This window comes from Mauremys reevesii, linkage group 16, assembly GCF_016161935.1.
Source record: "Mauremys reevesii isolate NIE-2019 linkage group 16, ASM1616193v1, whole genome shotgun sequence".
Taxonomy (NCBI): domain Eukaryota; kingdom Metazoa; phylum Chordata; order Testudines; family Geoemydidae; genus Mauremys; species Mauremys reevesii.
This window is the reverse complement of record NC_052638.1, coordinates 26,958,118-26,983,172: the sequence shown is the minus strand read 5'-3', so window position 1 is coordinate 26,983,172 and position 25,055 is coordinate 26,958,118. Positions and strand designations below refer to the sequence as shown.

Below are 25,055 nucleotides of genomic sequence, written 5' to 3'. Positions count from 1 at the left end.
GACTGACCCATCCCAGTGGGGGATGTAATCCAGAGACTTGATTTGAACCTGCAGTTTATGCCATCACTGCTGCAAGCCTGAACTAAGAACTTTGCCATTACTGTATGTAATTGATTCCATTTAACCAATTCTAGCTCTCATCTCTACCTTTTTCCCTTTATGAATAAACCTTTAGATTTTAGATTCTAAAGGATTGGCAACAGCGTGATTTGTGGGTAAGATCTGATGTGTATATTGACCTGGGTCTGGGGCTTGGTCCTTTGGGATCGAGAGAACCTTTTTCTTTCATTGGGGTGTTGGTTTTCATAACCAGTCATCCCCAGGACGAGTGGGACTGGTGGTGATACTGGGAGACTGGAGTGTGTAAGGAAATTGCTCGTGTGACTTGTGGTTAGCCAGTGGGGTGAGACCGAAATCCTTTTTGTCTGGCTGGTTTGGTTTGCCTTAGAGGTGGAAAAACCCCAGCCTAGGGCTGTGACTGCCCTGTTTGAGCAACTGGTCCTGAATTGGCACTCTCAGTTGGGTCCCGCCAGAACTGCCTCGTCACAAAGAGGCTAACAAGCTCTTCTGGGCCTGTTCCACGCTAAGGAGACCTACCTGCTAGGCTTGTTCATCCTGGTGGAGAAGGAGCTTAAAAGGGGGAATTTACTACAGGAAGGGGTGGTGAACGGGAAGAAGGCTGCTTCATCCAGAGACTGCTGGTAACACAGGTAGTCCAGCTGATGAGGAGACAGCCACAAGATGCACCGCTCCCAAAGCCACCCTGACTCATAGTGAGGCAATACACTGCAGGTCAACCCTGTGAAGAGGCAATAGACTCTGGGAGACCAAACCCTTCAAACTGAATGTCCTGGGGCTGTCTGAGTGACTGGCCCTCTTTCCAGACAGCTCTTCATCCCTTGCAAGGGGAACAGAAGAGGAGGAGTCGACTCTCTGCCTGGTGCAATTGCCTTAGAGAATCAAGTGCTGCCAACTTGGGGGGAAGCGATGGTACACAACAGGCATTTGGACCTGGGGGGTTCAGGTTGCCTGCCTTGTCCCCCACTCTGAGTCTGGGTATGTGGAGTGTAAGCAGCCACATGTGCACTCCTCTCACAGATCTGTATTGTGACTATTATATTGAACAATATCCCCTCTCCAGTAAGAGGTGCAGGTTTATTGAAATACACTCTCAGTGCACCAACCTAATTTTGTAGTGAGTTCTATCAGCTTTTCCTTGCTGAATTGATTTCAAATAGTTTGTACAACTGCTTCATCTGCCCTTCTACCCTGCATTTCAGAAAGCAAAGAAGAACTCAGAATGATTGTGACACAGGTGTGGCTCAAAATGGGGGCAGGGCAGGGAGTGTGATCATTAGTCCCAGGTGATTTTCTGTGACAGGTATCAAATTGACTTCCCCCCAAAACTACTAGCTCATTTTCAGTCAGGGTTTAGGTCAAAACTGAGTTTTAAAAACAGATTTCAACAATTTCTACCATGTGTTTGAAAGAGAATGTAATTGTGAGCTCATAGTTGGGCCCTTGTAGTGTGATTTTTGGGCTTGTTTTTTCAGCAGTTAAAACAAGGAAGACAACACAGTGTTCAAGTGCACAGAAGAAAATGTCATTTCCTGGTAGGAGTTCCCTGCTTTCGTCCCTGATTTGTGCAGCATGGGTGATCGCAATTCTAGCTGAGGGTAAGGAATAAAATGTCTTACTTTAAAGGTTTCAGAGTAGCAGCCGTGTTAGTCTGTATCCGCAAAAAAACCAGGAGTACTTGTGGCACCTTAGAGACTAACAAATTTATTTCAGCATGAGCTTTCGTGAGCTAAAGCTCACTTCTTCGGATGCATAGAATGGAACACACAGACAGGAGATATTTATACATACAGAGAACATGAAAAGGTGGAAGTATGCATACCAACAGGCAGAGTCTAATCAATTGAGATGAGCTATCGTTAGCAGGAGGAAAAAAAACCTCAATTGATTAGACTCTGCCTGTTGGTATGCATGTTCTCTGTATGTATAAATATCTCCTGTCTGTGTGTTCCATTCTATGCATCCGAAGAAGTGAGCTTTAGCTCACGAAAGCTCATGCTGAAATAAATTTGTTAGTCTCTAAGGTGCCACAAGTACTCCTGTTTACTTTAAAGGCAATCACTGAGTGGGATTCAGGGATTCCACCAATCAGGTTCTGTCTGGTTCTGTGTTGGTTTTAACCAAAATCCTGTTTTATTTTAATTTCCCCCCCAAATGAAGTTGGCAGAGAGTTTGCAAGACCTAGTTTGCACTGGACACAAAGGCATATTATTCTCAGGAATTGATCTATTTCACTTTTACAGAGACAATGTGTGACGGAGTGTGTAAATTTCCTGGTCATTTGTCACTACAGTCTTTCTTAAGACTAATTTTAATTTTAGTACATAAAATATTTGAAAGGAAATCTGCATGGTCTGAAAGTCGAAATGTTAAGTTGACTATCAAAATCTATCCAGAGCACACATGAAGGCTGCTCATTATATGGTTAACTCTGTTGGATCAGCGGTCTAAATTACTTCAGCTTTTATCTAATTGTTGTTTCTACAGCAGAGGTCTTGGGTCAAATTCCTAATTGCTGTAGCTCCAGTTAAAAAGTTTATCCACTAAGTTACAACAGAGTTTCACTTGCTTACATCAGATCTGAGTTTACCTTCTTGTGTTTGCAGGCTCATTTCTGATCTCCAATGCTTAGGCTGGCTGTGTTCTGCACACAGCTTGAGATTTTTCTTTTTTCTTTTTAAATCTAGTCATCTTTGTATACATATTCCAGGGTTGTTTTTGCTGTGCTTTTCCAGCACCTCACTGCTTATGAGAGCTGAAGGCAGTAGAATGGAGGGAGTGCCAAACAAAATAAAAATCCTGACATTCCTATATTTCAGAGCAGGTTCTTTTCAAGAAAATAAGGAGTGTTTCTTTTGCTGACAGTCTGGGGAGAGTGTGGCTAGTACTGACCAGAGCCATAAAATATTTTTGCTGCACTCCTTTAAATGTTAGTTCTAAATATTAGAGCTTTCAAAGACAGGGGACACTTACCAGATTACACAAGATACTGAACTTTGTACTGTGTGCTAGGCTGCTCAGGGGCAGGACTGAATATAATGATTGATAGGATAACAATTGTACTCTAACTTTAGAGCCTGCTTTTAGTCATGTGCTGTAGATAGGGATGGACTCAAGACTTAAGTCACAAAATTCTCACTGGATCCAGATTTCAAACACTCAAAAGTTTGGTGGTGGTTTGGATCAGCGGTTTTCATTGGGGCCCATCTCTGGATCTCACTGCAAAATGGTGACCTTCAAGGTTCTTTTTTCCTAGCTACTGAGAAAGCCAATGATGGGAAAATATCTGATATTGGGGGAATGTACACTGCAATGGAAGAAATCAGTGTTTGTGATAGCTACACTTACTGTAGCCAATGAAAACAATGGAAAGCTTTGAAGAGAAGAGGAAAAAGTAGGGCTGTCAAGCGAATAAAAAAGTTAATCATGTGATTAATCGCACTGTTAACAATAGAATACCATTTATTAAATATTTGTGGATGTTTACTACATTTTCAAATATATTAATTTCAGTTACAACACAGAATACAAAGTGTACACTGCTCACTTTATATTTATTTTTTATTACAAATATTTGCACTGTAAAAAACAAAAATGTATTTTTCAATGTAGTGCAATCTCTTTATCATGAAAGTTAAATTTACAAATGTAGAATTATGTACAAAAAAAACTGCATTCAAAAATAAAACAGTGTAAAGCTTTAGAACCTAGAAGTCCACTCAGTCCTACTTCTTGGTCAGCCAATCACTCAGACAAACAAGGTTGGTTACAATTTGCAGGAGATAATGTTACCTGCTTCTTGTTTACAATGTCACTTGAAAGTGAGAACAGGCATTCGCATGGCACTATTGTAGCTGGCGTTGCAAGATGTTTACGTGCCAGATGTGCTAAAGATTCATATGTCCCTTTGTGCTTCAACCACCGTTCCAGGGGACATGCTTCCATGCTGATGATGGGTTCTGTTTGATAAAGATCCAAAGCAGTGTGAACTGGTACATGTTCATTTTCATCATCTGAGTCAGATGCCACCAGCAGAAGGTTCATTTTCTTTTTTGGTGGTTTGGGTTCTGTAGTTTCCACATCAGAGCATTGCTCTTTTAGGACTTCTGAAAGCATGTTCCACACATCGTTCCCCTGCGATTTTGGAAAGCACTTGGGTCGAGTGCTGTAGCTATTTTAAGAAATCTCACATTGGTACCTTCTTTGCATTTTGTCAAATCTGCTGTGAAAGTGTTCTTAAAATTAACATGTGCTGGGTCATCATCCAAGACTGCTATAACATGAAATGTATGCAGAATGCAGGTAAAACAGAGCAGGAGACCTACAATTCTACCCCCAAGGAGTACAGTCACAAATTTAATTCATTCATTATTTTTTTAACAGGCATCATCATCATGGAAGCACGTCCTCTGGAATGGTGGCCGAAGCATGGAGGGGCATACGAATGTTTAGCATATCTGGTATTTAAATAACTTGCAACGCTGGCTACAAAAGTGCCATGCGAATGCCTGTTCTCACTTTCAGGTGACATTGTAAATAAGAAGCAGGCAGCAGTATCTCCCGTAAATGTAAACAAACTTGTTTGTCTTAGCAATTGGTTGACCAAGAAGTAGGATTGAGTAGATATGTAGGCACTAAAGTTTTATACTGTTTTGTTTTTGAGTGCAGTTATGTAACCAAAAAAAATCTGCATTTGTAAGTTACACTTTCACAATAAAGAGATTGCACTTCAGTACTTGTATGAGGTGAACTGAAAAATACTATTTCTTTTGTTTATCGTTTTTACAGTGCATGTATTTGTAATAAAAAATAATAATATAAAATGAGCACTGTGCACTTTGTATTCTGTGTTGTAATTAAAATCAATATTGAAAATGTAGAAAAACAGCCAAAATATTTAATACATTTCAATTGGTATTCTATTGTTATAAGTGTGATTAATCGAATTAATTTTTTTAATCATGATTAATTTTTTTGAGTTAATCGCATGAGTTAACTGCAGATAATGACAGCCCTAGGGAAAAAAAAGCAAATTTTACGAGTACTAGTGTTTGGTGCTAGTAGGGCCTGATCCAAAGCCCATTAAGTCAGCAGGAATCTGAATCAGGCCATTAACTTGTCTGGTTATTTATTTTATGTTATACAGGACAACAAATCGAACAACCAGAAGTGGCTACCAAATATGGGCGACTGAAAGGAAAATGGGTTACTGTCAAGGGAACTGACAGACTTACAAATGTATTTCTTGGAATTCCTTTTGCAAAACCACCTGTGGGAGCCCTGAGATTTTCCCCACCACAACCAGCTGAACCATGGATCGGTGTGAGAGACGCAACTTCTTTTCCACCAGTGTAAGAATCCTTGTGCTCCAAATTATGCATCTTTTACTTTTTTTAAATGTAGCACTATTGGCTGAAATAAACTGAATTTATTCACTGTGTAAAGGCATTTATCCTAGAGGAGAACTTCGGCCCAATGAGGGTACTTTCACAATAAAGAAAAACTGCCCTGATGGTAAATCTAGTCACACAGATTGGTGTAGGTTTAATACTGTTTTATTAGCAAGGGCTGTTTGCACAGCTCTTGCACTAAACCCCTCAAACAACAGTGCTGGGGTGCCTAGCTTTCTAAGGTATGCTGGTCTTAATAGGACACACAGTTACAGATGTGATAATCCTATGGAATGTGACTGAAGAACATATAGACGGTTTCACAGAAGTCCTCCACACCTAAATGCTAACTGGGAAACTCAGCTGAAATTGATAAGTATTTGCCTGAGATTCTTGGATAGGTGCTATACAAGTTTAAACTATTACCATTGCTAGATGTTAACACCTCAAACAGTTAATTTTTAGACCGCATTGTTGGTGGGGTCTTGTGAAATGCAGTATGTAATAACTATTACTGCTTACAGGAAGAGCAGAGAAACTGGTTTGGCACTTTTTTCTTTTCTTCTTTACTGTTGTATTTAGCAATAAGTAATATGATGAAGGAAGAATTACAAATGCCTAAGTTTCTAAAATGACCTAATTGATGTCAAATTTTTATACCATTTTTATAATGGAAAATTGAGCTGCTGATGAAACAGGGTGGTGAAATTTAAATCACTTGATTTTTTTTAAATCATTGATTTAAAACAGGTTGAGGCTTTGTCAAACTCATTTGAAAACTTGTGCAATTGCAATTTTAGATTTAAATTTATAACGAACTAAATTCTAAGTGCTGTTTTAAAAACAATGGTGCTACTGGTAGTGTACCTTATTTGAATTTTACAAAACTGCTATAAACAAAAAAACCCAGATATTTGAAAAATTAACATCCTGATTCTGCAAATATTTAAGTGGTAACATAACTTGACTCACGTTAATAGTTCCATTGACTTTAGGGGACTAGTCATGTGTTTATAGTTAAGCATGTGCAACAGTGTTTGCAACATTAGCAGCTAAAACTGTATTTTTATTTTAAAAAAATCTATTAGTGGCTTAAAACAAAATTCCTCCTGTGTTAACAATGTTGCAGAGACTTTCAAAAGTTGCAGAGACTTTCAATGCATGAACCAAGTTATTGTGAACTTTTTTATACATACACAAAATCCTTAAAAATAGAAGACCGTTTTAGACATAAGTGAGCAAATGTCCCTTTGACTTCAGAGTGCAAACTATAATGGAGGAGTATAGCCTTGAAGAATTTAAGCCTTCTTGATTTGTGGAAGTTCCGTATATTGGAAAATAGTGTTGGTTGAAAATATAGCATGTGCTATTTGCTATCAGTTTTGGGGTTGGGTTTGTGGAGTTATCACAATAAGGATATTAATGAGGCCCTGTGTTTGATTTTTTTCAACAGAGATGAGCATTTTAATGCCCTGACCCTGCTAAACACTAACATATTCCCATAAGTAGCTCAGTTGGTTTCAGTGAGACTACCTAAATAGTGAAGTTAACCATCTGTGTATTTGCTGAATCAGGACCTCAGCGTGAAACTTTTTACTAGAAAAAAATCTCCATGTAAAAACTGAAATTCTGCTAATCAGCAGTCTAGTTGATGAAACAAGTACAAAACATCCATATTAGCAATTTCATACTAAAATGGGAAGAAAGAACTAGCAGAATGTAAGCTTTTAAAAAAATCTGATTTAAATAAAAAGAATCAGGATTTGAATTTTTTAATGATTTTTAAAAAAATGTATGATGAACTGTAACATCCTCCAGTGAAACTGATAATGGATATTTTTGTCACCATAACAGTGAAGAACATTCTTCTCCTTTCTGTTCTTTAAGGTGCTTACAAGACCAGGCGATGCTGGAAAAATTTGAAGAAATTTTTCCAACTAAACAACTTAACTTCTCAACTTCTGAAGACTGTTTGTACCTGAATATTTATACCCCGGCCCATTCCAATGAGAAAGCCAAGTTACCTGTAAGCAAAGCTACTGTACAAAAGTAATGTTTCTAAACCATGGGCAATTATTACAAGTGCTCATTGATCTCCTCCAATCGTCCTGGGCAGCAGCCAAGACACTGTCTGTATCCCCTTAATTTTGTAGAACTGGAAGTGCTCACTGAAGCCAAAATCCAAGCTAAAGAGTAGTTTTTAAGAAAGGCGTTTTGGAAGTAATTTTTCTGGCAGCTCTCCAGATGAGGAGACAGAGGTCCTTTCCCTAGATCTACCCCTCCAGGCTTTTTACACATCCTTCGTTATTTAAGAGTTGCGGAGGGAAGTGTGTTTTTGTTGGAAAGACATAATTGAGAGTTATATCTAAAGCAGTGGTTCCCAAACTTGTTCCGCTGCTTGTGCAGGAAAAGCCCCTGGCGGGCCAGGCCGGTTTGTTTACCTGCCGCGCCCACAGGTTCGGCCGATCGCGGCTTCCGGTGGCCGCGGTTCGCTGCTCCAGGCCAATGGGAGCTGCTGGAAGTGCACGGGCTGGCCGCTGCTTCCAGCAGCTCCCATTGGACTGGAGCAGCGAACCGCGGCCACCGGGAGCCGCGATCGGCCGAACCTGCGGGCGTGGCAGGTAAACAAACTGGCCCGGCCCGCCAGGGGCTTTCCCTGCACAAGCGGCGGAACAAGTTTGGGAACCATTGATCTAAACTATTCCAGGTTCCTTCTTAATGTCTTTCAAAAGCCTTTCTGCATCCTGCCATATCACTTACATAGCGCTTTACAAGCAGTAATGAACTCCTAGGAGTAATAGGGGATTGGCTTGCTATTTGTCATTATTCCCATTTTACAGATAAGGCAGAAGAGGTTAAATGACTTGCCTATGGGCACAAAGGGAATCTGTATGAGAGCCAGCATCCCTAGCTCTATTGGACCATACCTCCCTTTCATATAATTCATGTCTGCATTTTAGCAGTCTAAATCTCAGAATAGGGCTCAACGTAGCCCATGTTTATCTAAGCTTTATGTAACTCACCACACCTGAAGAAGAGTGGCGCTGCCTCTGCCCTTGCTTTGCCTATTGGATGGATTTTAGTCTCTAGGACAGTCTGTGTAACATGAGCACTAGCTTATGTCCAATATTCAGCTTGTGCATCTGCATTAGAACTTCAATCTGTAATGTACTGATTTGGGTTTTTACATATGAGATCAGAGATGTCACAGCTAGAGAGAGCTGTAACCAGATTTGTTGTTTTCAGGTTATGGTGTGGATCCATGGAGGAGCTCTGTTGATGGGTGGAGCTTCAATGTTTGATGGGTCTGCATTATCTGTCTATGAGAATTTGGTGGTGGTAACCATACAGTATCGATTAGGTATCACTGGATTCTTTAGGTGAGTCTTTGTATCATCACATCCCCCTTAAAATACAAAGTTTGTATACAAGGATATAATTGGTGAAACATTTTAATGATATAAAATATTAAATATCCACAGTAGGAGCACTGTTCTGCTGCATTCCTCTAAATATGTGTTAAAAAGAACTATTTTACATGCCTGCTTCTTCAAATAACCCTCCATGAAGTCCTAAAACACACAGCTATTGTGAGATACAGGAGCCTGTTTATAGGTTCATTCTTTCAAGTACCTCTATTTATAGTCATGGGATCCCACCACATAGTGAAGTTCTTCACTTGACTGGCTTATTGTACATAGTAGGTTTGGTACCATTCTCATTAATCTGAAGGTTTTAAATCCACAGCAAATGTAATTATATCTGCTGAAACAGCTTTAGCTTTTGGGAGACAAATTGTGCATTGACAGTGGGTGATGCTGATAGCCGATGTTTATAATGTACATTTAATGTATGGCCGGAATGTGGTCCTAACCGTCAGAGATTCCCTTGAATGACAGCACCAAGGTCGAGTATAACTAGGCTGCTCGGAGATGTGAAAAATCCAGACACCTGACCAGCATAGTTACACTAACCTTAATCCCTCTGTGTAGACAGCACTATGTTGGTGGGAGAGCTACTACCTTTCGTGGAAGTGGATTAACTACACCAATGACGGGAGACCTCTCTCCATTCAGGGTAGGCACATCCTCACTTCAGAGCTACAGGGGTGCAGCTGCATCTGTGCAGCGTTTTAAGTATAGACCTGCCATAAACCCTTTCAAGTTCTGCATTTCTGGGGGATTATTTACTATTTTGTCTCTTTGCTTTCATCATCCAGAAATGCATAGAAACCTATAGCCAAAAGTCAGACCACAAACAGGGAAAAGTTTACGTATCTTAGTTAACTTGGGCCAAATTCATACCAGAAGTTACTCCACTCACCTAAGGTGAAGTTACCCCAGGGTTGAATTAGGCGCATTCTCTGGAGGTGTTTGTAGAAATACATATCTTCAGTAAGGTTATTCTAAACCATGTACATACGTGATTATTTTTGTTTTCTGGAGATAGAACCATAAACTTAATAACAGCAAAACAAAGTCTGTTGGGACTTACTTAGAATCCTCTTGCTTTCAGTACTGGTGATGAACATGCTCGTGGAAACTGGGGCTTTTTGGATCAAGTGGCAGCTCTCCAGTGGATTCAAGAGAATATCAAACATTTTGGAGGAGATCCAGGATCTGTCACTATATTTGGAGAGTCTGCAGGAGGAGTCAGCGTTTCTGTCCATGTAGGTTTTATAGTGACTAATACAATATTTTGCATTTCCGTGCTGCCTTCCATCCACGGGTTTCAGTGCGTGTTACAAACATTGATTGATTGAGTTTCATAATGCTGCTGAGAAATTGGGAAGTATTATCCCTATTCTACAGATGGGGTAACTGAGTCAGAGAGGTTGAGGGACATAGCAGGCCAGTGGCAGAGCCAAAAACAGAGCTCCTTTCTCCTGACTTCCCTTTAGTCACAAGGCCACCCTTCCCCTCAAATGCTATAATGGATGTTGATGAGGCTTTGAACCCCACCCCACCCCCACATAATCTCAAACTCCTGGTTTTACTTTGTTGGGAATAACAATGAGTATCAGTCCTATATCGCATTAAGTCTGACAACTGAACCAGTCCCCCAGATAGGAACAACCACCCCAAACTCTGGGAAAGGTTGCATGTCCACCTGAAATGGAAGCTTGGGTCCATCTCTACTGTAAACTGACTATAATGTTTGAACCCTACTTTTTTCCATCTCTTCCAGGTTCTATCTCCCTTGGCCAAAGGCTTGTTCCATAAAGCCATCTCTGAGAGTGGAGTTGCACTTCTTTCTGCCATGTTCAGTTCACATCCTGAAGTGATTGCTAAGGTTCTGATATACCCATTCTTACTGGCTATGTTAATGGAACAGCACAGTTATGATGACACATCATCTGCCCTCTCAGTTCTGTGTCTCATTGCAGAGGAGTTAACATTGTTTTATTTGTTCAGCTAGATTCTTTAAAGCTTCATCATGGGGCATGTGCATTGCAACCTATTACACAGAGATCAGATTCCATCCTTCAAATATTACATAGTGTTTTTCCTACGTGGAAATTGTCATCTGCCTCTTTTTTGCAAGTTTTCTCCCCTTCCTGGATGATTTAGTTGGGGACTGGTCCTGCTTTGAGCAGGGGGGCTGGACTAGATGACCTCCTGAGGTCCCTTCCAACTCTGATATTCTATGATTCTATTGATTCGATGATTCCCACTCAGATTTTGTTTTTGACTTAAAGCTTTTTGTATCTTCCTTTTTCCTTATACCCCTACACATGTGCTCATGCAGGGCTCATGCTGGGGAAAGTGAGTCTGCTTCAGTGGAATATGAGAACTCTAGAGATTGATTGCTGTTTTATTGGCCCAAACTAAAATATTGTTTAGAATATGTTCCATAAACCAAAAGCCGCCAAGAAGTCCAGAGAGAGATGTGTGATACTTTGTTCTGAACTCATGTCAGTGATTAGACCAGATGATCAGTTATGTGAAACAAGAGTAATGGCCTTGGCTTTGTTCATTTCTTGTGAGGTTTATAAATGTCCCTTTAAAATAACATGTTTGTTACACTTATCATTTGGTCTCTTGTTTAGATTCCAGACCTACCAAGCTGATTTGTAAGCTCATTCAGCTAGTATTCTATGCTATGGGTGAGATTTTTTAAAAGCATCCAGCCTAGGACTAAATCAGTTGGGCTAACAATGAGCAGTTTTGACAGTCCCACCCTATGTCTTCAAGTGCATGTTATCATGGAAAAATTGGTGCTCATTAAAGATGGACTTGTAAGTGTGTGTGCTATGTTAGCGTCACAAATTCCACATGCTATTCCTTGTAACACTTTATTTTTACTGTTTAACATAATCTCCCTAGAACCTAAAAGATTTTAAAAGTTCTAACTTTTTTTTTGTAAATAAATGCAGGTAGTCGCTAATGTAACTGGCTGCGACACCTCCAGTTCGGCTGCCATGGTTCATTGCCTAAGGAAGAAACCAGAAGAAGAAATGATTTTGAACTTTCAACAACAACAGGTGGGTGAGACTAACTGTGAGATATCAAATGCAGCCACAGTGCACACAGTTATAATAGCACTGACATCCATAGAGGTGTCTCTGGGCTGAACTGGGCCCAGCATCGTAATCTTTTTTTTTCTTTTTTTGGTATAACTGTTTGTAACGGGGTCGCACTCACCTTCAAGTTTTCCCTGCTCCGGAATAGAGCAGTGCCCCAGGGCTCCTTCCCTGGAGCCAGTGTCTTTGCCCTCTCAGGGCCTTTCTGGCCCCAGCTCTTCAGCTGGGCCACTACAGTTCAGTTCCCCTTTTGGGGTGCCTCACAGTCCAGGCTACTTTCCCAGTGGCTGGGTGGGGGGAACCTGGGCCCGCCCTCTACTCCAGGTATCCTTTAAATAACCTGCATTGTTGCTTTAATTCCCTGGCCACTTCCCTGTGGTTCCAGCACATTCTTCACCCTAGCCTCTGGCCTTGTCCCAGCAGCCAGCTCCGAGTACAATCCACTCTCCTCCAGCTCGAGCAACGAACTGCTCTTAGTCTGGCCCTGCCGCTCTTCTTATAGTAGCCTGCTGGGCTCTGCTTGGTTGCTTCACACACAGCCACTCTAGGCAGCTCGGAGGACCCTCTCCACTGCCCTTTTCTGGGGCGAGGTGTGGCTGGGCCATAAGGCCTCCAGCAGGGAGCCCCAGGACCTAGTCCACCCCATCACACTGTTACTAATATTTGTGTGATTTCTTAGTCTGGTCTCAGTTGAAACTTTGCAATATTGTCTGCAGGAAATCCAGTAAGTCCACATAACAATTGAAAATGTGTAGAGCCCTGCAAATCCACAGATATTCACTTACATCCACAGATATCCATGGACCATTTTCGCGGATCAGATACAAATTTTGTATCTGCACAGGGCTCTAAAAATGTGTTCTTTTTTTCTCCTCCAGCAAGTCTCAATTATCCCAGCAGTTATAGATGGCGTGTTTATTCAGAAGAACCCTGAAGAGCTAATGGCTGGCAAAGACTTCAGTGCTGTCCCATATATAATAGGAATAAATAATCATGAATATGGCTGGGTTCTTCCTTTCGTAAGTAATTTCTAATGGCTCTTCTACAGCATTAACTGCATATTAGTGGCACATTTCTCAAACCTTTTTATACCAGGACACCAGCCTCCTCTCCTATTAAAAACAAAGTTTGGTCACCCATTCTTGGCTAGGCTAGGCCTACCCCTGTTCCCTTCCCCAAGCTCCCCCTGAACATTTTATGGGAGTTTTCACTCTTTCCAAAAAATAACTTTACATTCACAGAGGGCCTTTCATTCTGAAGGATCCCAAAGTCATTACAGACCACCTCTGGGATGGAGGGTAGAGTAGAGGAAAGTTAAGTCTAAGAATTAGAAAAGACTGGAAATTAAAGTAATGATCAACATTCCTCACCTGGCTCCCCCCAACACACACACATACCTGGTCAGTGGAAGCTGCAGCTCAGATTATAGGACTATCTGATGTCACCACAGAAGTCCTCTGAGTATTTTGCCATGGTCCTCCAGCAAAGAGAGGGAAATGAAGATCTGATGGCCTGAATTTTCAAAATTGACTAGTGATTTTGGATGCCCAGATTGTTTGTTAGAAAGCACTGAGTGCCACTCTCTGGCAATCAGGCGCCTTTAAGGGGCCGCCTCAGACTAGACATCCAAAAATAAATTAAGGCACCCCAAATCACTAGCCTCTCTTGAAAATTTAGGCTGATATTCAAATGTTAAATCAAGCAGGGGAAACCACTGTCTTTGTTAATTAATTAATAAAGCTTTTGAGGCATCCATACATCACAAAGAAGTAGTGACACAAAGAAACCAACTTTTTTTGCTTTGCAATTCAACTTCAGGAGTTTACAACCTCACTCCCTCCACATCACCAGCTGCAGGTTTCTCCAAACTGAGAGCCTCCTGTACTAGGAGAAATCTCAAAGCTTGAGTTTGATTTACCTTATAGTCAGAACTTTAGGGATTTATATCTAGATCTACCTTCCCTAAAAACTTGGCAAAAGCTTTACTTATTCTACATTTTGTATAAACATTTCTAACCTTAACTAGCAAGACTCAACAAGGGATTGGACACACATATGATAAGAGTATCCAGAGTTGTTATCATCATTTTGGAAGGTATATGAAATCTCATGCTTCAGGCCTTAATTCAGTCTCTAACTATTAGAGATCAGGATGAGACTTGATTTGCAGCAGGAGGTGGGGGGCAGATTACCTATACCTGCCTACTGTGTGGTTCCTACACCTTCCTCTGAATCACATGGTCTTTACCACTGTTTGAGACCTAATAGTGTAGTAGATGGACCTTGGGTCTGATCCAGAATGGCAATTCCTGTGTTATACAGAACCATTTGTTTGTGGGTTTATATGTAAATCTCTGTGTAGTTGTTAAGGCTCTTGGGCTATATAAACATAAATGATTATTGTAATATGCTCCTGTGTAGTCATCCAACATACCTGGCTTGAAGGAGGGCATGCATAAAGAAACCATCCTCTCTACCTTACAAATGCTGCACCCACTCTTGGTAAGAGACCTGCAGATTTCCTCATGTCTCTCTCTTTCTTTTCAGATGGTTTGAACATTTAGGACTTGGAGGAGTTTGGGGGTTTTTTAGTACATACATTTTTATAAAATCCCACAGAGGCTGAAGGGCCTATGTGCATTTTTGACACCTGGGCACCTACTTGTCTGCATGTACTTAACACAAAGCTTGGCACAAATAGGTAGTGTTCTCAAAAGCTACATTTATTGCTGGGCTGTTTGGTTCTGATTTAAAAAAACGAGTATTTACAAGCTAGTTGCTGACATGGAATTCTAGAGATTGACACTTCTTTTTAATGGTTTTTGGTTAATTTCTTCTCCTTATCCTTCCTTCCAGTCTGTGCCAGCTGAATTTGTGTCTCTGATAACAGATGAGTATCTGGGAGACACAGATGATCCTGTCGCCCTGCGGGACCGGTTTCTGGATTTGATGGGAGATGCAATCTTTTTAGTTCCAGCTATAAAAACGTCTAATTATCACAGAGGTTAGTTTCTACTTAATATTTGTTAAATAAAAGGTCACAAGTTCAAACCTGCCAAGACACAATTCTCACTTGACTACAGATGGCACGCTTAATACGCACATGATCTGACTTCAATTTGGTCACTGCTCTTTTTAGTTAGGTGGCAGCCAAGCAGTCCCAGTTGTATTCATTACTGAGGATTATTGGGTCACATTTTAATGTGCTTTGTGACGGGTCCCCCCCAAGGCGCTGCCTGGAACTGGAGTACCACTGAGTCCTCCAACCCATCAGCTTGGGGTCCCACTCACCCTATAATGCTGTCACAAGCTGCAGAAATGCTCCCAGTCTCACACTTTCACCAGCACACAGGTAGGGACACACCCAGCTGTAATAACATGCAGACAGGCTTTCTGACAAGCCCCTGCACGGGAAGTCTATGCAGCTAGGACACTTACCAGCTTCCCAGGCACACACACCCCTCTGGATTTTTACTGTCTTGAGCTGCACAGAGAACTATACAGCGTAAACTCATAAAATTCGCCCTCTCCCTCAATGTGGAGAGAGATATGTAACAGCTTTCTGCCCCAAGTTATGATTTCCACACACTAGTTTTAGACAAAACAAAGACAAGTTTATTAACAACAAAAGATAGATTTTAAGTGATTATAAGGGATAGCAAACAGATAAAAGCAGATTACCTAGCAAATAAAAAAAACACAATCTAAACTTAATCTACCAAGAGATTGGATATGAGTAGCAAATTCTCACCCTAAATGATCATTTAAGCTAGTTGCAGAGATTCTTAAAGGGCAAACTGCACTTGCTTGCAGTTTAAAACCCCAGGTAATCCTTTCACAGGCTAGAAATCCTCCTAGCCTGGTGTAGCCCTTCCCCCAAATTCAGTCCTTCTTCCTCAGGTGTTTACAGGAGTCTCTTTGAGCAGGGAGTCACTGAAGAACCATGATGAAGTTACTTTCCTGCCTTAAATAGTTTTTGCGTATGTGGGAACCCTTTGTCTCCAGGCTTAGTTCCTATGCTTTTCAGTGGAAAAACACTGGTATTCCAAGATGGAATCCAGTACCAGGTGACTTGGTCACGTGTCCCTGTAGGGCAGGGGTCGGCAACTTTTCAGCAGTGCTGTGCCAAATCTTCATTTATTTACTCTAGTTTAAGGTTTTGCTTGCCAGTAATACATTTTAATGTTTTTAGAAGGTCTCTTTCTATAAGTCTATAATACAGAACTAAACGATTGTTGTATGTAAAGTAAATAAGGTTTTTTAAATGTTTAAGAAACTTAATTTAAAATTAAATTAAAATGCAGAGCCCCCCGGACCGGTGGCCAGGACCCGGGCAGTGTGAGTGGCACTGAAAATCAGCTCACGTGCCGCCTTCGGTACCTGTGCCATAGGTTGCCTACCTCTGCTGTAGGGTCACAGCAGCCATAATGAAGAGGCTGTTTGTAGTGTCCTCAGGAAGGCTCCCGGCAGGAGATTAGCTTCTTCTAAGACCTGTTGTTCTCCCTAATGTCCATTCTCAGGCAGCCATCTAGAGTGATTGCATTCTGTCTAGTGGGCATTCCCCGGGTGTAAACACATTTGTAATAAATGCATAGACAATATTCCTAACTTCAGATATCAAAATGATACATGCATACAAGTAGGATAATTGTATTCAGTGAATCATAACATTTTCAGAGATATCTCACATGATCTATCTTGCATAAAATATATCATAGTTATACCATAATCGTATTATACTATTACTATGAAGAATATGGGGTGTAAGGCCACAGCGCTCTTCCTAATCTTGGTGACTGAATAGTGGACTGGGGACAAGGCACTTCTGTGAGTACATTTCCACTTTTCACTTGTATAAGCACTTTGACTCTCAAAGACAGAACTCAAGTATTCCTTGCGTTAAGCAGGCTTTAATTATTTCTTCTGTAATATCTCCCTAACCTTTTTCAGTCACTGTGCCCAAACTGTTCCCCCTTTGGTACTGGATGCAGCCGAAAAGCAGGTCCCTCTCGTTACCGATTTAGCTATTTTAGGATTTTACACTGCCACCTGCCAGCATAGGATTTGAGTGTCTTCCATGTAAAATGGACAGCAACAGCAAAGTCTCTAGTGGACTTCATGGCATCATTAGTTCTCCTTTTGTGGGGTAAAAACTCTTATTGGAGTATGTGGTTTGTTTTGTTTGGTTGGTTTTGTTTCAGCTTCTTTTTTGGGGTGGTGGGAAGTTGTGTCAATGGGATTTTGGTGGTGTCATTTTTACTATGGTGGAAAATCTTTTTCAAGAGGTTCTACAGTGTCTCCTAAAGGCGATCCGATTCTAAATTCAGCTGATTTCTTCTGGAAGTTGGTTCCATAGCAAGATTGGGGGGTTGAAAATGCTTTGTTCTAAATGCTCATGTTCTTTGTCCTTTGGTTTGTCATCTGCATTGTCCCAAACGAGAACAACTTTCTTAGTGGTTCATTTGATCAAAATTAAGTCTTTAATGTACCTGGGGCTTGATCCATTAACTGCTTTGAATCTGATATCCTTCCTTTTATGTTTGGAGATCATATCTCATCTGAAACTCAAGTCCGAAACTATTGATTCCAGTCTCCAGTTTTAGCTTCTCACTATAAAATGTAATATGTTGTTGATTTAAAAAAATAAAATTTTAAAAAAGGACAACTTTCATTCCCATGCAGCACTGAATAGGCTTGGTACCTTTGTGCATTGTAGAGGTTTTTCTATTTATTTTAATTGTGTTTTCTGTTAGCATCTGGATCTCCTGTCTACTTTTACGAATTCCAACATCGTCCAAGTTCAGCAAGTTTCAAACCAGATTTTGTAAAAGCAGATCATGGATATGAAATGAGTTTTGTCTTTGGAGGGGCATTTCTTACTGATGAGACGTCACTGTTTGGTAAGGAATTTTGTAATATGATGTATGTTTATTGTTCCAGTAGAACTGCAGGTTAGCCCAGAGTTTCTCAAATGCAGCCACCGTGCCACATGCAGCCACCAGGGATTTTTCTTGCGGCCACAGCCTCCTGGGCAGTGATGGGGGGCGCAAAGAAACGGCCCCCTCCCCCAGGGTTACCAGCAGTGGTTGGGCCCTGCCACCTCTGGAGAGACAAAAGCTGGAGGAGCAGGCAGACAGTGAGTTCCCCACCTTCCCAGGGCTGGTGGGGTCAGGCTTCAGCCCTTAGGTGGCGAGTGGCAGGCTCCAGTCATGGGGCTTCAGGCTTCATTCCCCAGCCATACGGTGGCAGACTCTGGCCCCAGGGTCACACACCTCCACTTCCAGTGTCCCTGTCCCCTGCTGCTTCCATATCCACCTCCCCATCCAGGGCTTGCCGGGGCTGAGTAAGTCTGCTGTGAAAAGTGATATATTTGTATGTTTGTTAATATTGCTTTTTACAGAATACTTAGTAACTAGCATGTCTTGGGTTTGTGGGGGGAAGCAACCAAAAAAAAGCAAAAGACAAGAACGTACAAAGCACCTTATTTGTGTTTCTATTCTGTTTAGGTCCAGTAAAGAATAGAGACAACTGTACATTATTTTTATTATTAGTCTGGAAAAAAATCCTACATAAATAATGATTTGGACATAGTTATGTGCATATTTATTAGTTTTTCCTAAAGTTAATTAAGTATTTTAGGAAAAATTGTCAGAGTGGCCACCAGCAAGAGATGGTGGCCGCATTCTGAGTCCCTCTCCCCCGCCCCCCCACCAAAACGAAAAAACATTGTTATGAGAACCCCTAGTTTAGCCATATGTTGTTCCCTTTGGTATCATGGGCTGACAGGTACCTGCTAAAATCAGCAGAGTTGCACAAGTGGGTGTACGAGAAGGCAGAATTTGGCCATATTTAAATCAGCCTTGCAAAATTCTACTTGTAAAATTAAAAACATATATTTCCTTCTCGCTCCTCTCATCACAAATTATTCTGTTTGATTTCCCAAAATAAAGATGATTGTTTGGCATAGGAAAGTAATGGGTAGTTTTTGTCTGTGACACTACTTTTCCCAGTCCTCACCTGACAACATGGATTTACATCAGGCTTCCTTTTTACCCAGCAATATATGGTAATTTAACCCTTTTTTGGAGGCTATAGACATATACATTCCCTTTCTCTAGCACCCCCTCCCCACACACCCACATTGACCCCCAAAGTAGTAGTTTAACTGGCAGTCTATAAAATATTGAGATTCAAAAGGTTAACTATAGTTGGTGCAAGGTGGTTCTGAATCTACACCTACTACCTGTTTTCACTATGCAAACAAAGTCTCCTTTGATATTCCCAGCTTCCAGAGATGCTACAGAGGAAGAGAAACACCTCAGCAGGACAATAATGAAATATTGGGCTAACTTTGCTCGAAATGGGTGAGATTCATGGCTTCTTTTCAAATAGAGAATTTGCTTTTTAGAATGTATAGCCAATTAAAAAGCCCAGTTATGCAGACCCTGTAATGTTTCTGAAGGAGCTTCATGGACAGCCCTAGAGACTTCAGTCCTCTGCTTAATTACAGAACAGGTACAGCATAGGTAGTGACAGTGCAAGCTGCTGCCCAGAGCCTCACTAAAATGTGTCAGAATCGTGACCTGGGACCATCTTGAGAGCTGGGAATGGAACCCATGGCCTAATTTACATCTCACACTAGTGCCCTATGTGACATAGTTATGTCAACCTAAGCCCCACAGTAGACGCCACTAGCTCGATGAAAGAATTCTTCCCTTGACATAACTACTGCCTCTCAAAGAGGTGGAATATCTACATCAATGGAAAAACCCCTTCTGTGAATGTAGCAAGTGTCTTTGCTACAGCATCATAGCTGCAGTAGCGTAGACATACCCAAAGTCTCCTGCGTCCCAGTCCTACACACTATCCTCCACACCACACTACCACCTCTCAGTGCCTATTATTGTGATGACTTCTGTGCTATGGAAGTGTTTGTATTAGAAACTAACCTGAGCCCACTAACTTATTTCACATGGTAATGAACAGCTGTCAGTCTGGGCTGGATTAAAACTGAAGGCCTAGAAGTTATGGACTATCCCATTCCCAGTCTATATCACCTCTGTATCACCTCTTCATTCTATTGTGTGCAGAAATCCTAATGGCGCAGGTTTGGTGGAATGGCCAGTGTATGACATGAATGAACAATACCTGGAGTTGAGTTTACAGCAGAAGGAAGCAAAGAAACTGAAAGGGAACAGAGTGGAGTTCTGGACAAAGACTCTGCCTGAAAAAATCAAGAAAATGAAGGAAAAGAAAGAGCATGCAGAATTATAATTCATAATGTGTGGGGGAGAAAGGGCATGTATGTGTGTCACAAAATAAAATCAGCTACAATTGGTTTAAATGTGAGAAATTAACAAATTCTGGAGTCTTATCCAGAGATTTTTTTTATACTGTTTCATGTATCTGGTGGAAGGGATCAGTTTGCAGAATGCTTTGACACCCATAGGATTCATTGCTAACTCCAGCAGGGAGATCTTCCAGGTAAGTTAAACAAGGCACTAATATAGATTTTTGACATTAAAGTCATTCTTTGGAAAAATAACTCACTGAAGGAGGATCACCAAAGGTGCTCAAGAGTGAACTATGTGTGACAGGGTGCAGAGTTCCCAGTAAAGGAGGACTTAACATCAGTTCAGCTCCTCCCCTTGCAGAAGTGCCCCTGCGAAGGATAGTACATTGGGTGCTTGGGAAATGGTTGGACCCCTACCTTGGGGGCATTTTATTTCATTTTCTTTTGTGTTTTTGTTCACCTTTTCACATTACAAACATCCATTCAGAGCAAAGACTTGCTTGACTGGGTGTTGTTTCTGCTGAGTCATTCCACCAATTTGCTCTTTTGCACTAAGTTGTGCAAGCCTAGACTGAAGCACAATTTTTCCTAGGATGCATGTGACACACAGGACCTGCACAGTCTGCTCCATGCATTAAGATGGAGCAGATTGCTCCCCTTGGTTCACCAATCCTGCTCTTGGGTCCAGTGCAGAGTGGGGGAAATCAACACCCCTCTTCTCTCCTTTCTGCCACTGTATTGAAAATGTGAGTGCAGGGATTGGTACCATGAGATGCTTTTATTCAGTTGTGTAAAACTGAGGTGGAGGATTTTATTATGTACCGTGCAGGTCTGTGTGAGGCCACCTTTACTGTATAGCACTCAGTGAGGGACCCTCAAGATAGGTTGTGTAAAGTAAATGAGAACAGTTGCCCTATAAAATCAACCTTCAGATCTAGCACAATGTGGCTCATGTCTCCATTGGGACCTCTGGGCACAACTTTGATAACAGTAATAGAGGCATGCAATCCCAGGAAAAAATGGAAAAGCTGACGACTGAAAATCTAAAACTCTGCCAGAACTTGAGACATTTAAATAAAAGAAGAATTATTCATTGAGGTTTATTTACAATTTCTAATCTAACAATACATAAACTAAAGTCTCTGCCAGCAGAAAGTATTTCTAACTTCTACGTATTTTCCGTGTGCCACCATAGCCTGGTATGGCAACTTGATTTATTACTGCTATTCAAGGCAACCGTCTCTGTTCAGTCTATTTGCCCATCCAGAAATAGTAGAAAAGGACATCACCCCTCTGCTTTCTTAATATGCAACTTTATAATTTTCACCACTGTCAAAGTCAGCAAGAATCCTCTCCAAAAGTCTGAGGAATAAAACTCTCAAGGAGAATGTGTACATAACCATAAAAATCTGCTATAACTGAGCTATTATGCGAAAATATTATTTTCCAAAAGTTCAAATCTACAATGTTTTTCCATTCTAAAAATGTACCATGCATACTAACCTTTGTAAGAACATTTGGGAAAATACATGAATCAGCAAATCTAAATGAGCCTGAGCAATAGTGGGTTAAGGGCACAATTCAGCACGAATATGAGTAGGTACATAATCCGTTGGACTAATTCTGTGTTTAATTGTGTACATGCGCTGAAGTGCCTTGCCTGGGAGACTTTGACTTCTGACCCAGCACTTGAAGCTAAATATTGACATAGGCCATGAACTCGGGGCACGCATGTTTGAAAACTGGGCCTTTAAATTGTTAAATGTACCTGAGGAGGAATCTCACTGGATCAGTTCATTCTATCTAGGGAAAGGCAAAAGAAACTCAAGAGCAGTTTGCCAACTTCTCAAAATACCTGAAGCTACTTCTCCTAGTGTACTGAAAGAAACGGCCCACTTAAATAAACACAAGTGCATGAAGTCAAATAATTTATGGAAAGCCCACCCTGGGAAACAGAAAATTATCTGTTGATATCAGTGCTCCAGAATGAATGATCTTTTGGAGCTAAGGCCTGTTGAATCACTGCCACAACAATTAGTGAGGAGGAAAGACTATCTTGGAGGACAAAATCAAAGCCAGAAGCAACTGTTGATTTCACTGGTCTTAAGAGGGTTTTTGATATCATGGAATTAATGTACACCCCAAAATGAGCTACTACAAACTACTAAACAAACTAAAAGCAGCTCTTAGCTGATGGAATGTGCTGCCACCACTAATGCAAAGGAAATTGCCACGTTGCTTTCTTCCTCCTCCCCCTCCCCGCGGTTATTTCTGTAATAATACACTTATTGGACTGGAATGGTCTAAACTATGCTGAATGTTCACTCAGAGCCCAACTTTGCAAAGTGCTGAGCGTCCTTTAGTCCCACTATATCAGTCAATCCGATAACCTCAGAGTAAACTGTCACAAACGACTCAGAGATGAGATCCGACCGGAGCTGCTTGCATAATACTTGTTCAGCAATAGTGCACAATTTTCAAGCCCATTTCTGCGCTCGTTCACCCAGCTCTTGATACATGTTTATATATGTCTCCATTTTAGAAACCAGTATTAGCTATGGAAGTACTAAATATTCCAGGAGGAAATTAGTACTTAGCCATCAGTAAGCTGGCCCCAGGCACTCCAGTCCTCATGAGATCACAAAACACTGCAAAGGATGACAGGGACTTCTAACAATTATGAATGTGACCTCTTGCCCCTCCCCCTCCCCAACACACATCCCCCCTGAATACAGCCAGCTAGTACGGCTGAAAGTTATGCCTGATTTATTTGTTATGAACCAAGTAAAGAAAATGGAAACATCTTGCTTTCAGACTGCACGTTATGTCAACTTAAAGTGTGCTAAGGCCATCTGTAAGGGGGTCTCCTGCACATCCGGACCTGCCTTTCCTACCTGGCTTCACTGCTCACCTCTCATTCAGGAGCCTGAACAGGATAAAATACCAGAAGCAGCAACTTATGGCTGTGCTAGGGGGTGCAAGCAGAAGGAGCAGGGGACAGGGCTGGCTCCAGGCACCAGTGGAGGAAGCATGTGCCTGGGGTGGCACATGCTAAGAGCGCCATTCCGTCCATTTTTGGGGTGGCACAGCCCAGGCTTCGGCAGTTTGGGCCGCTTTTTTTTTGCTTGGGGCAGCAAAAATGGTAGAGCTGGCCCTGGCTGGGGACATTGGAGCGCTGGTGCCTGGCACCGCCGCTGCTTCCAGTTCCAAATGAGGTGTGTGATTAACTGGTCATTTTGTAACTCTGGTGTTCATAACTCTGAGGGTCTACTGTATAGTATAAATTATAATACAATATAACATAAGTCAAAATGATAAAGTTGAACCTGTTAGCCAATACAGATGTTAGGCATAAGTCTTACCATATTAATATTGTATTATAACCATTATATGGGCAGTTATGTTTACCAAATTATACTATGTCCTTCCCACGACTCTGTCCACTTTGCTCACTTATTTATCCCACAATAGTCTGCAAAGTTAATTGTAGCTTTTGGCATTAGTGAATATAAAGCTTGTCAAAGGCAAGATATGTTCTATGTCCTGATACAGGTGCCTTCCCAGGCAACTGGTTTAAAATGTAGTAGCCAAAACAGAGATAATGAAACAAGTTAAGGGACTGGTACAAATTGGTGGGTTGGCTCTTGGAACATAATATCATAAGAACTGCCATATTGGATAGACCAGGGTCCATCTTGCCCAGTATTCTGTCTCAAACATTGGCCCATGCACCGCTTTGTGAGGAATGTACAGAACAAGGCAACTATGGAATGAGCCACCGCTGTCTTCCACGCCCTGCTTCTGGTAGTCAGAGGTTTAGGGTTGTGTCCCTGACCATCTTGGCTAATAGCCATTGATGGACCTGTCCTTCATGAGCTTATCCAGTTCTCTTTTGAACCCAGTTATACTTTCGACCATCCCAGTTTCCCATGGCAAAGAGTTCCCCAGGTGAATTGTGCATTGGGTAAAAAAGTACTTTATTTTGTTTATATTAATAAACAATTTAATTTAATTAATTTAAATTGGGTGACCTCTGATTTTTGTATTGTGTGAAAGGGGAAATGACACATATCTAGTCATTTTTTTTCACATCATAATATTATAGACCTTTATCATATTCCCCCACCCCTTAGTCAGCTCTTTTCTAAGTTGAACAACCCTAATCTTTGTAGTCTCTCCTTGTATGGAAGTTGTTCCATACCCTTAATCATCTGTGTTGCCCTTCTCTGAACCTTTTCCAGTTCCATTATATCCTTGAGATGGGCCAACCAGCATGAGAAACAATATTCAAGTATTCTTAGGTGATATATAAAGTGCTTTCTAACTTGTAAGCAGGGGCGGCTCCAGGCCCCAGCACGCCAAGCGCGTGGCTGGGGTGGTGTGATGGGCCAGGTGAGCACTGCACCACTCGCTTGTCTTCGGTCCGTCTCTGGTAGAGTCCATAGTCCATAAATCCCCCTCGGGGTGGGGGGGGGGGGGCCGCCTCCCTCTCGAGTCCGACCCAGGGCCCTGATTGTGGCAAGCTCGATCCGCCCGCAACACGCCGGCCGCAGCTTTAAGGCTGTCAGTTTCTAAAGTCCCCTCTGCCCGGCTGACGCCCCGGTCCAGGCTCCTGGCTCTCTCCCGCAGGAGCTGACGGGGTGGTCAGCCCAGACTGAGCAGACCTGCAGCCTTTTATACCTGTCTGCCAGTTAGAGCATGCCCGGCAGAACTTCCTGGGCGTGGCTTCCTCTGCTAGCAAGGAAGGGTTAACCCCTGCTGTACCAGTGCG

At 41.6% G+C, this 25,055-nt stretch overlaps 1 protein-coding gene across 5 annotated transcripts in view; it reads left to right on the top strand.

Annotated features, from left to right (window-relative positions):
• The window catches only part of LOC120384504 (fatty acyl-CoA hydrolase precursor, medium chain-like), a 35,038-nt gene extending 14,709 nt beyond the window's left edge, over positions 1-20,329 (top strand). For 2 of the 5 annotated variants that reach the window (XM_039503325.1, XM_039503323.1), the window contains exons 2-14: positions 1,554-1,676; positions 5,225-5,429; positions 7,356-7,494; positions 8,715-8,848; positions 9,984-10,137; positions 10,656-10,760; positions 11,845-11,952; positions 12,870-13,010; positions 14,413-14,493; positions 14,848-14,995; positions 17,745-17,891; positions 19,277-19,355; positions 20,082-20,329. In XM_039503325.1, coding sequence (XP_039359259.1) covers positions 1,601-1,676; positions 5,225-5,429; positions 7,356-7,494; positions 8,715-8,848; positions 9,984-10,137; positions 10,656-10,760; positions 11,845-11,952; positions 12,870-13,010; positions 14,413-14,493; positions 14,848-14,995; positions 17,745-17,891; positions 19,277-19,355; positions 20,082-20,265 — 1,701 coding nt within the window. In that variant the 5' untranslated portion in view covers positions 1,554-1,600 and the 3' untranslated portion in view covers positions 20,266-20,329. Of the gene's footprint in view, positions 1-1,531; positions 1,677-4,503; positions 4,539-5,224; positions 5,430-7,355; positions 7,495-8,714; positions 8,849-9,983; positions 10,138-10,655; positions 10,761-11,844; positions 11,953-12,869; positions 13,011-14,412; positions 14,494-14,847; positions 14,996-17,744; positions 17,892-19,276; positions 19,356-20,081 lie in introns of those variants that run through there. The other 3 variants (XM_039503324.1, XM_039503326.1, XM_039503327.1) reach the window with 3 other exon arrangements.
• Positions 20,330-25,055: the final 4,726 nt, after the last annotated feature.